The sequence below is a fragment of the Danio rerio genome, chromosome 15, assembly GCF_049306965.1.
Source record: "Danio rerio strain Tuebingen ecotype United States chromosome 15, GRCz12tu, whole genome shotgun sequence".
Taxonomy (NCBI): domain Eukaryota; kingdom Metazoa; phylum Chordata; class Actinopteri; order Cypriniformes; family Danionidae; genus Danio; species Danio rerio.
The window spans coordinates 44,410,887-44,423,793 of record NC_133190.1 but is presented as its reverse complement, the minus strand read 5'-3'; the positions used below and the strand labels follow the sequence as shown (position 1 = coordinate 44,423,793).

Genomic DNA, 12,907 nt, shown 5'->3' with positions numbered 1-12,907 from the left:
TGTCAAGTTTCTGATATCAGTTTGATTTACATTTAAACCATCAATACACCTTTAATCACCAATTTCAATGTCATTTGGATAAATTTTCAAAACTAAGTGTCCAGTTGGCTGTACTTGACCTTGATGACTGCCACTTACAGCTATATTTGCTATCAGTTATTGGACAGACTAATATTGTGTGTGTGTGTTTTAGAAGATAGCAATATGATTTTGAGCCAAGTACAAATGTGAAAGCAACAAAACTGCAAAGTCATGTTTTTTAAGATAAAAATAATTATCTGTTCGGTTTCACAGACACACAGTAAAAACCAGAGTGTTTATAATTTAAGAGAAACGAATCTTATTCCTCTGCCTAACGATCATTTGCCTATAAAAGGACCCCCACTTGTTTAGTGTGGTTAAAGCAGCACGGAGGAAATATTTGACTTTTCATTCTGTACATACAGGTAAGAACATCATAAACAATCCTTTTGCTTATATTTAAAATACTAACATTAGATAATACTTTAGCCTCTTGTCCTTATATGATAATGCATTCAGAGTTTTGCTTGATTAATCTTGTATGTTGATACTTAAAACTAAACATGTATATTTTTACATGTGCTTTTTCATGTGGACTAATCATAATGATTTCCCCTGGCAGAGCAGTTTCTATTGAAGCATCTTCAAAGATGTCTGAGTCGTCCTCAAGTGAGTGTGTGGATCAGTTCAGCTGTTCAGTGTGTTTGGATCTGCTGAAGGAGCCGGTGACGATTCCCTGTGGACACAGTTACTGTATGAGCTGTATTACTGACTGCTGGAGCCTGAAGGAGCAGGGGCCGCCGTACCGCTGTCCCCAATGCAGAGAGAGCTTCAGTCAGAGACCTCTACTGAAGAAGAACACTCTGATAGCTGAGATGATGGAGACGCTGCAGAAGACGACCCTACAGACGCCTGCTGCTGCTGCTACTGCTGTGGACTGTGATGTTTGCACTACAGAGAAGAACAGAGCTGTAAAGTCCTGTCTGCAGTGCTTGGCCTCCTTCTGCCAAACTCACCTGCAGCTTCACTATGAGTCTCCTGCGTTTATGAAGCACAAACTAGTGGACGCCTCCAGACACATTCAGGAGAACATCTGCCCCAGTCATGGAAGACCGCTGGAGATTTACTGTCAGGATGATCATCAGTGTATTTGCTGCTTGTGCATAATTAACAGTCATAAAACCCACAGTGTGGTGTCTGTGGATTCAGAATGGATTAATAAGAAGGTAATGAATGCTAATGCCGTCATTTAAATTATATTACTAATATATATATATAAAAGGTTTTTTATATTCCTTACTATTTAATTTCAGGAGTCTATTTCTACCTTCATTGATTTTTGTGTAATCACATTTTCAGAAAGAATTAGAGAAGATAGCGGTGGAGCGTTTAAAGCTCATTGAAAATCGAGAGAAAGGTCTATGGGAACTCAGTGAAGCTGTCAAGTCTTTCAAAGTAAGTATCAGAAAATGCAGTGCTGTTTACTGTATAGTGCTCGTAAATGTGTGGAGAGATTTAAACGATAGACGAAAAAACTATTATTTGCATTAATGACAAATCTCTCCTATCATAAACAGGCAAAATGTTTAATTTTCTTTCCCAATTAATGTGACTGATAGTATGCTTGATCAGCATTTGTATTTCTACACTATTAATGATAACGTATTAGCAAATAATGTGGAAACTGTTCACATGAATACAGTATTTATGCTGTTGCCTCTGTCTCTGTATGATTATGTCTGTCCGTCTCCACCAGAGTTCAGCTGACGAGGCGGTGGAGAAGATGGAGAAGGTGTTCACTGAGCTCATCTGCTCTCTAGAGAAGAAACGCTCTGAGATTAAAGAGCAGATCAGAGCTCAGGAGAAGACCGAGACAGATCGAGCAGAGCAACTTCACCAACATCTGCATCAAGAGCTGACACAACTCAGAAAAACACAAGCAGAGATCCACAAACTGCTCACTACTGAAGACCAGATCCACTGTCTGAAGGTGATACAAGGCATTTCATCACAATATACAGCATATTAGTACACAAACTTACTGTTTAACAATTTAATTGAATCTTTTCAGAGCTGTGAGTCTGTGTGTGTTTTACCCACATTTGAAGAGGTTCCCTTCAGTCCACACTCTCATCTGTCTTTTAAAGACCTTTCAATCTCAGCATTCAGAGAAGCTTTAGAGGACGCCTGTCGACAGCAAACAGATGCAATAAGCAGAGAAGGTCTGAATACCTTAAAATGTTGTATCATTCATACTTTATATGAGCAAACCAAAAAAATCCCATGTTTGCTTTGTTATTTCTTTTCAGTGTCAAATGTTCACACCGTAAAGCCTTCAGAACCAAAAACATACAATGATTTTTTGCAGTGTAAGTTGTACTGTTCTACTTTCCCAAGGCAAATAGTCATTAATTGAGATGTGTAATGTTATCTGTTATCTGTATCACAATTTGACCATTTTGAAAACAATATGTACTTTTTAATATTTGTACTTTTGTTCATTCTTCAGATTTCTATCAGCCTCATCTGGATCCAAACACTGCACACAAAAATCTCATCCTGTCAGAAGAGAACAGGAGAATATCATATTCAGATACAGACCAGCAATATCCTGATCATCCAGAGCGGTTTGCTGCATACTGTAATGTCTTGTGTAAGGAGGGATTGACTGGCCGCTGTTATTGGGAGGTCAATTGTCATGGCAAAATATGGGCTGTAGCAGTTTGTTACAAAGGAATCAGTCGTAAAGGAAACACTGATGACAATATACTTGGCTACAACAAGCAGTCCTGGAGATTGAGCCGCTATCAGAAGAATATCTTCTTTGTGCATAATAGTGAAGAAGTCTCAATCCCTGTTTTTCACTCCTCTAGAATAGGAGTGTATCTGGATCACAGAGCAGGAATTCTGTCCTTTTACAGCGTCTCTAAAACAATGACTCTAATCCACAAAGTCCAGACCACCTTCACTGAACTACTGTACCCTGCGTTTGGGCTTGGAGAATGTTCTATCAGGATCATCAAGCAGAAGAGGTTTCTCAAAGACCAGAAATAAAAGCCAAACTCGCTCCACATTTAAGCACACTCTTACTCTTGTTTATGTGTTATAAAAATACTTGATTCTGATTGGCGTATCGCCACATTCGGATGTACATTCACCGGCCACTTCAGTAGGTACACCTTATTAGTACCAGGTTAAACCCCCTTCAGAACTGCTTTAATCCTTCATGGCATAGATTAAACAAAGTACTGGAAATATTCCTTAGAGATTTTGGTCTCCCGAAAAAATCCTGAACACCATTACACCACCACCAGCAGCAGCAGCCTAAACTGTTAATACAAGGCAGGATGGATTCATGCTTTCATGTTGTTGATGCCAAATTCTGACCCGACCATCCAAATGTGGCAGCAGAAATGGAGACTCAACATTTCTACAGTCTTCTTTTGTCCAGTTTTGGTGAGCCTGTGTGAATTGTAGCATCAGTTTCCTGTTCTTAGCTGACAGGAGTGGCACCCAGTGTGGTCTTCTGCTGCTGTAGCCCATCTGCCTCAAGGTTGAACGTGTTGTGCGTTTACAGATGCTCTTCTGCAGACCTGGTTGTAAAGAGTGGTTATTTGAGTTACTGTTGCCTTTCTATCAGCTAGAACCAGTCTGGCCATTCTCCTCTGACCTCTGGCATCAACAAGAGTGGCCCGCAGAACTGCCGCTCACTGGATATTTTCTCTTTTTTTAGATTACTCTCTATAAACCCTAGAAATGGCTGTGTGTGAATATCCCAGTAGATCAGCAGTTTCTGAAATGCTTGTTTAGTCTTGTGGAAAGTAGCTGTGTAATAAGCAGGATAATGTGCACCTAGCTGGATTGTTTTTGCATAAAAAGCCCTTCAGTCTTTCATAATGTGAGCTCAGCTACACAATAAGAACACGTATTATACTATTAAATAATTGCATGTATTTTGGAGATTTTCTTAACATTTTTGATAGTATTGGTCATATGTTTGTTGTTTTTTGTGCCTTTGTACAAATTCATGCAAAATAAATTCATGAAGTTGCTTAAAAGATACTGTGTAATACGTTTATTGCGCTCTACAAAATGAATACAGTATCTGCTTTGTGGTTTGACTAATTAAAAATATTCTGATAATGTTTTGTCATAAATGTCTATTAAATGGTACATGTCAAACTTTGTGTAAATCTATCAAGTGATTCAGGTGAAAAAGTAATTTTAACACAAAACTGCTGAGCTGAAACCTGTTGTCCACCTTTTAAGACACGATAAAGACAAAATATTTGCACATTTTTATTCATGTTGTCTTGAGTTTCAGCTATGCCTGAAACAAATACAGTTTATTCATACAATTTAATAGATTCAGAAAGTTTCACAAATTATTTTGAGGTAAAATTCTTGCTATTAACAAACCCTTAACAAAGACATTTAGCTCAAACTGCTCATTTGCAGCTTATTAGTAGTTATAAATGTAGTTGTGTTTAGGTATTGGGTTGGTTTAGGGATGTAGAATAAGATCATACTTTATAAGTTCTAATAAACAGCTAATATTTTAATGATAGTGTAAGCTGAGAAAATATTATCTACTTTTCCTTCTATGCTAATGAAGGTCTACTAAGACATTCCAAGCATGGGAGGGGTCCTCCTGGTGAGGCAGAGTTCCTCAAAGCTCCGATACACATCTCTGCCATTTGCTTACAGTAACCATGTGCTCTTCACCATACACAATTCATCTGCTCGTGTTCTTCCTTCAGATATCTTTGTCATGTTTGGTGTCATTTGACAGTTTATGACTTCAGTGTTGTAGTGATGAAATCAACAGAGACATTGATTAATTGTATTTCAATCTATAATATATTTACTATTGTTGGGTCATGGCCTGAGGAGAGTATGTTAATGTTCTTCTTCCCCACTTCATCTCTTCAACTTTGCTCTCATGTTCAGCTGGTTTTGGGGGTTGGTTTTCACTCATGTTTGACAATGCTTTGCTCAGGGTATAATAGGGAAAGGTAACTGTTGATCTGGGAGAATGGCTTTTACTCTGCATCTCCCGCACACCAGTGCGTAGCCTCATATGCTAACAAAGGCAGTTTCACTGTCTTTGTTGCTCAGCAGTGCATTGATTACTGCTAATTTCTTTATACAGTATGTTAGTTTGTTTCATTCTACTGTCTGTATATTTAAACATGTAACTTAATAAACAACTTTGCCTCCTTTAAGATGTAGAGATTCTTTCTCTTTATCAACGATGATAACTTTAATGGAGTCAGATTAATTACAATGGAGTCAGATAAATAATGGATTTAAACACGCCATCCTTCAACTGCTTTCTGTTTCCGATTATTGGTTCAGAATAGCAGCGTAAGCTTCAAGCCTTACAATAGGGAAGGAAATTAGTCAGTAGTTGAGAATTGGTACTAGACCAAAGTGTTACCAATTTGTTTTATCATTAGAAGTTTCCAAAGAATTCAGAAAACAGTTGTCAAGTTGTCATACATACAGTTCAATTAAAATGAAGAGCAATATAGTAAATAAAATAGGTAATATTTCATTGTAAAGACTCTTTATGTTTAAAAAGAGACAGGATCTGTTTCCCAGCCTGTTATCAAATAGTAGTCAAGCATTTATCTTGAAACTGACATCATTTTAAATTCAGTTTGGACAGCAGTGCCATTGGTATCTGGGTACATATAAATACTAACTTAATACCACACTGCAAGTGATTTAGTATAGCCAGACATTTGGTGCTCAATTTACATTGAATCAACACCGTGTCAAGATTCTGATATCAGTTTGATTTACATATTTAAACCATAAATTCACCTTTAATCTTCAATCTTCATGTTGTTTTGATAGATTTTTAACTCTAAGTGTCCAGTTGGCTTTACCGGACCTGATGACTGCCACTTACAGCTATATTTGCTATCAGTTATTGGACAGACTAATATTGTGTGTGTGTTTTAGAAGATAGCAATATGATTTTGAGCCAAGAACAAATGTGAAAGCAACAAAACTGCAAAGTCATGTTTTTTTAAGATAAAAATAATTATCTGTTCGGTTTCACAGACACACAGTAAAAACCAGAGTGTTTATAATTTAAGAGAAACGAATCTTATTCCTCTGCCTCTTGATCATTTGCCTATAAAAGGACCCACACTTGTTTAGTGTGGTTAAAGCAGCACGGAGGAAATATTTGACTTTTCATTCTGTACATACAGGTAAGAACATCATACACAATCCTTTTGCTTATATTTAAAATATTAACATTAGATAATACTTTAGCCTCTTGACCTTATATGATAATGCATTCAGAGTTTTGCTTGATTAATCTTGTATGTTGATACTTAAAACTAAACATGTATATTTTTACATTTGCTTTTTCATGTGGACTAATCATGATGATTTCCCCTGGCAGAGCAGTTTCTATTGAAGCATCTTCAAAAATGTCTGAGTCGTCCTCGAGTCAGTATGTGGATCAGTTCAGCTGTTCAGTGTGTTTGGATCTGCTGAAGGAGCCGGTGACGATTCCCTGTGGACACAGTTACTGTATGAGCTGTATTACTGACTGCTGGAGCCTGAAGGAGCAGGGGCCGCCGTACCGCTGTCCCCAATGCAGAGAGAGCTTCAGTCAGAGACCTCTACTGAAGAAGAACACTCTGATAGCTGAGATGATGGAGACGCTGCAGAAGACGGCCCTACAGACGCCTGCTGCTGCTGCTGCTGCTGCTGTGGACTGTGATGTTTGCACTACAGAGAAGAACAGAGCTGTAAAGTCCTGTCTGCAGTGCTTGGCCTCCTTCTGCCAAACTCACCTGCAGCTTCACTATGAGTCTCCTGCGTTTATGAAGCACAAACTAGTGGACGCCTCCAGACACATTCAGGAGAACATCTGCCCCAGTCATGGGAGACCGCTGGAGATTTACTGTCAGGATGATCATCAGTGTATTTGTTACCTGTGCATGGTTGACAGTCATAAGAACCACAGTGTGGTGTCTGTGGATTCAGAATGGACCAATAAGAAGGTAATGAACTCTAATTGTGTCATTTCCCTGAGTTGAAATTAATTATCACAGAATAGTTTTCATTTTATTTGATTTGACATTTAATAAGTTCGCCATGCTTTTTCTATCTTTGTGTTTTGTCTTTACACATTTTCAGAAAGAGTTGGAGAAGATAAAGGTGGAGTGTGTAAAGCTGATCGAGGAGCGAGAGAAAGGTCAACAGGAACTCAGTAAAGCTGTCAAGCCTTTTAAAGTGAGTTTCAGAAGATGCAGAGCTTTACCTGTAATGCTTATGAAGATGTTCAGAGCACTGAAAATGCAATCGAGTCTCGAACCAGCGACCTTCTTAAAATAATAATATCAGATCATAAAAATATTCTAGTTCACTATGTATTTGTTTCATCAATGGATGAAAAGCACAAAATTAATTCTGTAACAAGGCTAGTAGTACACACAACTGTTTCTGCAGATACGCACTCAGGTATACGTAGCATAGTGGCTCAGTTGTTAGCACTGTCGCCTCATAGCAAGAATGCCAGCTGGCATTTCTGTGTGGAGTTTGCATGTTCTCCCCATGTTGGCGTGAGCTTACTCTGGTTGCTCCGGTACTTAATTGGCTGTAGTGTATGAGTACGAGAGTGTATAGGTGTTTCCTAGTGCTGCTGGAAGGGCATCTGCTGCATGAAACATTTGCTGGAATAGTTGGTGGTTCATTCCGTTGTGTGAAATGAATGAATCTGTTCACATAAATGGAGTATTTAGGCTGTTGTCTCTGTATGATCACATCTCTCTGTTTCCACCAGAGTTCAGCCCAGAAGGCCATCAAGAGGATGGAGAAGGTGTTCACTGAGCTCATCGGCTCTCTGCAGAAGAAACGCTCTGAGATTAAAGAGCAGATCAGAGCTCAGGAGAAGACTGAGACAGATCGAGCAGAGCAACTTCACCAACATCTGCATCAAGAGCTGACACAACTCAGAAAAACACAAGCAGAGATCCACAAACTGCTCACTACTGAAGACCAGATCCACTGTCTGAAGGTGATACAAGGCATTTCATCACACATTTGTGTACTAAACTCACTGATTCCCCAAAGCAAACAGTGTTTGTATTTGTGTCATTTCAGAGCTGTGAGTCTGTGTGTGTTTTACCCACATGTGAAGATGTTCCCAGCTTCACTCCACACACTCATCTGTCTTTTAAAGACCTTTCATTCCCTCTATTCAGAGAGGCTTTAGAGGACGCCTGTCAACAGCAAACAGAGGCAATATCCAGAGAAGGTCTGCTTGTTTTGATGTTTTGTATTAGTTATGCTCAGTAGGATTACACCAAAAATATATTAATGCTGTGTTTTTGTTTCTTCTTTAAAGTGTCAAACGTTCATGTAGTAAATCCTCCAGAACCAAAGACTCCAAATGAGTTTTTGCAGTGTAAGTGGCTTCTTCAGGTCAAAAAATGTGTATAATCTGTTGCAGTGTGTGAGTATTTTATAAACCAAGTGTTCTCTGTTTCATCCTCAGATCAATGTGAGCCTCATCTGGATCCAAACACTGCACACAAACATCTACTCTTGTCAGAAAACAACAGGAAAGTGTCATGCTCAGATAAAGTCCAGCGGTATCCTGATCACCCAGAGCGGTTTGATCCATGTAATTATGTGATGTGTAAAGAGGGTTTGACTGGTCGCTGTTATTGGGAGGTCGAGTGCAGTGGGAATGAATGGGCTGTTGCTGTTTGCTACAAAGGAATTGAACGTAAAGGAATAGGTGACTGTAGATTTGGCTTCAACAAAATATCCTGGAGACTGGGCTATTTTGGGCAGCATTTTTGTTTCATACATAATGTAAAACAAGTCTATATCCCTCCTGCCTCTAGAATTGGAGTGTATCTGGATCACAGAGCAGGAATTCTGTCCTTTTACAGCGTCTCTGACACAATGACCCTCCTTTATAAAGTCCAGACCACCTTCACTGAACCACTGTACCCTGCATTTGGGCTTGGAGAAGGTTCTATCAGGATCAAAGCAGAGTAGTTTTCTTACAGGCAAGACATAAATAGCACACATTTCCTGAACGTGCTCCACTAGGGATGTTCTTCTTTTTTCCCCTTCATGAAACTGATTCCAATACCTGAGCTCAAGGTATCGGCCGATACCTGAGTGTTCATTCATCCATTTTCCATCAGCTTAGTCCCTTGTTTATTAGGGGTCGCCAAAGCGTAATGAACCACCAACTATTCCAGCATATGTTTTATGCAGCGCATGCCCTTCTAGCCACAACCCAGTACTGGGAAACTCCTATACACACTCCTACACTACAGCCAAATTAGTTCAATTCAAATACAGTGCATGTCTTTGGACTGTGTGGGAAATCAGAGCACCCGGAGGAAACCCATGTCATCACTGGGAAAACATGCACACTCCAAACAGAAATGCCAACTGACGCAGCCGGGGCTCGAACCAGAGACTTTCTTGCTGTAAAGCGACAGTGCTAACAACTGAGCCACCATGCTACCTATACCTGAATGTGTATCTGCAGAAACAGTCATGTGTAGTAGCCCTGTTGAAAGAATTAGTTTTGTGCTTTAGACTTATCCATTACATTGTGAACTAGAATAATTTTATGATCTGATATTATTATTATAAGAAGGTCGCTGGTTTGAGCCTCGGCTGGGTCACTTGGCATTTCTGTGTGGAGTTTGCATGTTCTCCCCATGTTGGCGTGTGTTTCCTCTGGGTGCTTCCCACAGTCCAAAGACACGTGCTATAGGTGAATTGGGTAAGCTACAATTGTTGAGTTTGAATGAGAGTGTATGGATGTTTCCCAATGATGGGTTGCAGCTGGAAGGGCATCCGCTGCGTAAAACACATGCTGGATAAGTTGGCAGTTCATTCCGCTGTGGCAACCCCAGATTAATAAATGGGCCTAAGCTGAAAAGAAAATGCCTGAATGAATATTATCATTATCAGACATTCAACAGTAACTATATGTACAGTTACTGAAGCAAGTTAAGCCACAAATCAAACACCGTAAACTGAGGAAAATCTATTGATTTATTCAAGTTTTACTGTAAGTGTATAAAAATCGGAGCAAAAATGAAAGAAATATAAATAACGAATATGAACAACAGAAAAATAACCTCTTTGAAACTTAAAATTCAGAAATTTGATAAAGTAGTACTAGGTCTCTTCTACCTGAACTGACTCCCGGTTTGCAGTGTTAGTCTAAGCTAGTGGGCATATGTCTTACCTAGATAGATGGTTTAGGATCAGTTTATGGGTTCAAATACTCACTGATAGCGATGCCAGAATTTTTGCATTATCAGGGAGTATTTCTGATACTAGTATCGGTATCAAAACAACCCTAATTCAGACTGTAAATAGCTGAATTTCATTCATTCATTTATTAATTTTCCTTCAGCTTAGTCCCTTTATTTATCAGGGGTCACCACAGTCGAATGAACCGCCAACTTATCCAGCATATTGTGCAGTGGATACCCTTCCAGCAGCAACCCAGTACTGGGAAACACCCATACACATTATTAGGGGTCGTGGGCCCCTAATAATATCTCTCGGGGCGCCGGCAGCTAGCTCTCTGCAACTCTCACATGGTCGCCCACTGAAGCTAAGCAGGGCTGCGCCCGGTCAGTACCTGGATGGGAGACCACATGGGAAAGCTAGGTTGCTGCCGGAAGTGGTGTTAGTGAGGCCAGCAGGGGGCGCCCAACCTGCGGTCTGTGTGGGTCCTAATGCCCCAATAGAGTGATGGGGACGCTATACTGCTCAGTGAGCAACGTCTTTCGGATGAGACGTTAAACCGAGGTCCCGACTCTCTGTGGTCGTTAAAAATCCCAGGATGTTCTTCGAAAAGAGTAGGGGTTTAATCCCGGCATCCTGGCCAAATCTGCCCACTGGCCTTTGTCCATCATGGCCTCCTAACCATCCTCATATTCAATTGGCTGCATCACTGTCTCCTCTCCACCAATCAGCTGGTGTGTGGTGTGCGGTCTGGCGCAAAATGGCTGCCGTCGCGTCATCCAGGTGGATGCTGCACACTGGTGGTGGATGAGGAGATTCCACCCACTGTGTAAAGCGCTTTGAGTGCCCAGAAAAGCGCTATATAAATGTAAGGAATTATTATTATTAAAATGCGTGGGCCCTTAGAATCATCCTAACTCCCCCCTTTAGCAGCACTCTTGCAGCCAGGACTCGAACCAGCGACCATCTTGCAAATTATAGCCATTCATTCATTCACTTTACTTCAGCTTAGTCCCTTATTTATTAGGACTCGCCACAGCTGAATGACCCGCCAACTTATATTTTAAGTTTACAGCATATGTTTTAAGCAGTGTATGCCCTTCCAGCCGCAACCCAGTACTGGAAAACACCCATACATTCTTACATTCAAGCACACACTCATACGGTATGGCCAATTTAGTTTATTCAATTCCCCTATAGCGCATGTGTTTGGATTGTGGGGGAAACTGGAGCACCACAGAAGCGCCAACTGACCCAGCCGGGATTCAAACCATCGACCTTCTTTCTGTGAGACGACAGTGCTAACCACTAAGCCACCGTGCCACCCAAAATTAAAGCCAACTGCAATAAAAGATTATCAAGGAAACCTCTAGCTTTGAAAAGGGTTGTACGGTAGCTCAGTCACAGCAATACAATGCACATGCAAGTTTCTTCAATGGTTCATAGAAATAGTAAGCGCTATTTAGAACCAGTGCAATGGTTCTTTAGAGTTTTTTTTTTGTTGTTGTTGGGGTTGGGAGGGTGATAAAGATGTTATATATCAGTATGAGCCAAAGAACCTCTATTATATTGTTTCATATTGTTTTAGAGTGTAGTGATCACAGTTATTGAATTATATTGAACACAAATACGCCTTACTGGAAGGGCATCCGCTGTGTAAAAACTGGCTGGAAAAATTGCCGGTTCATTCCACTGTGGCGACCCCGGATAATAAAGGCACTAAGCCTTTACTAAGCCGACACGAAGAAGAAAATACGCCTTAATTGCCATCATCTGACCAGTTCCATGTTTTTGTGTGTGTGTGTGTGTGTGTGTGTGTGTGTGTGTGTGTGTGTGTGCGTGTGTGTGTGTGTGTGTGTGTGTGTGTGTGTGTGTGTGTGTGTGTGTGTGTGTGTGTTTTCAGGGACTGTTGAATTGTGCAAGTGAGTTGATTGGCTGCATTACAAACTTCAAACCACTACATCCTGCATGTCTTTTGTGTACACATACAGACAGTATATAACATCCAGTCGGTGAACTCTACAACACAACTGCAGTAAACATACATTGTCTTGAAATTTTGGTATTTCACTTTGATATATATCTTTAATAATGTGAATAGGCCAAATGTCAGCCCTTTTTTCTTTATATGTTTATATATTCATTTTGTTTAGTAATAAAGCAATGTTTCTTTTTTTAAATGTGTAAATGCACACATAAACCTGATGTATGTTAGCAATATTATAGAATACTGTAAGTTAATCTTTGTATAAATATTACACAGCGTTTCATTACATTTAAACCATTTTTTCCTTAATCACTTTGACGTGATTATTGAATTATATATTTTTATAGTTGTTTACACCTCATTTGAATATCATAGTTACTATAAAACTGGCAAATGAGCCAGTTAAAAACTGGCAAAACACATTTTGAAGCAAATAAATATGAATTTATTTATGGACGTCAATAACCATTACCGGTTGTCAGAGATGAATTGATAACATGAATATAGCAAAGTGAGATAGAAAAATAAATCAATAGAAAGTAAAATACAAATGTGTTTATTTGATATTTTTTACAAATATTTTACTTCATCATAGCCTACGCTCCTAACCAAAAGGTGGCGTTAATGCGCCTAGAAGAT

The 12,907-nt window shown here is 39.6% G+C and overlaps 2 protein-coding genes across 6 annotated transcripts; both read left to right on the top strand.

The window, feature by feature from the left end:
• The first annotated feature begins 283 nt into the window (after window positions 1–283).
• Window positions 284–4,079, top strand: ftr76 (finTRIM family, member 76). Of its 2 annotated transcripts, none has more exons than XM_005157807.6 (7): window positions 284–446; window positions 644–1,247; window positions 1,381–1,476; window positions 1,778–2,011; window positions 2,093–2,243; window positions 2,331–2,390; window positions 2,531–4,079. In XM_005157807.6, the coding sequence occupies exons 2-7, from the start codon at window positions 672–674 to the stop codon at window positions 3,073–3,075; spliced, it is 1,662 nt and encodes a 553-aa protein (XP_005157864.1). In that variant the 5' UTR covers window positions 284–446; window positions 644–671; the 3' UTR covers window positions 3,076–4,079. The 2 variants fall into 2 exon arrangements, with proteins under 2 accessions (XP_005157864.1, XP_002664744.1); XM_002664698.7 differs by having other exon boundaries at window positions 293–446; window positions 649–1,247.
• A 971-nt stretch (window positions 4,080–5,050) lies between these two features.
• On the top strand, window positions 5,051–12,739 carry LOC110437702 (E3 ubiquitin/ISG15 ligase TRIM25-like). Of its 4 annotated transcripts, XM_073924038.1 has the most exons (8): window positions 5,051–6,245; window positions 6,443–7,049; window positions 7,186–7,281; window positions 7,832–8,065; window positions 8,152–8,305; window positions 8,396–8,455; window positions 8,546–8,674; window positions 12,185–12,739. In XM_073924038.1, the coding sequence occupies exons 2-8, from the start codon at window positions 6,471–6,473 to the stop codon at window positions 12,205–12,207; spliced, it is 1,275 nt and encodes a 424-aa protein (XP_073780139.1). In that variant the 5' UTR covers window positions 5,051–6,245; window positions 6,443–6,470; the 3' UTR covers window positions 12,208–12,739. The 4 variants fall into 4 exon arrangements, with proteins under 4 accessions (XP_073780139.1, XP_068069722.1, XP_017206744.1 ...); XM_068213621.2 differs by lacking the exon at window positions 12,185–12,739 and having other exon boundaries at window positions 6,448–7,049; window positions 8,546–10,120; XM_017351255.4 differs by lacking the exon at window positions 12,185–12,739 and having other exon boundaries at window positions 8,546–10,120.
• Window positions 12,740–12,907: the final 168 nt, after the last annotated feature.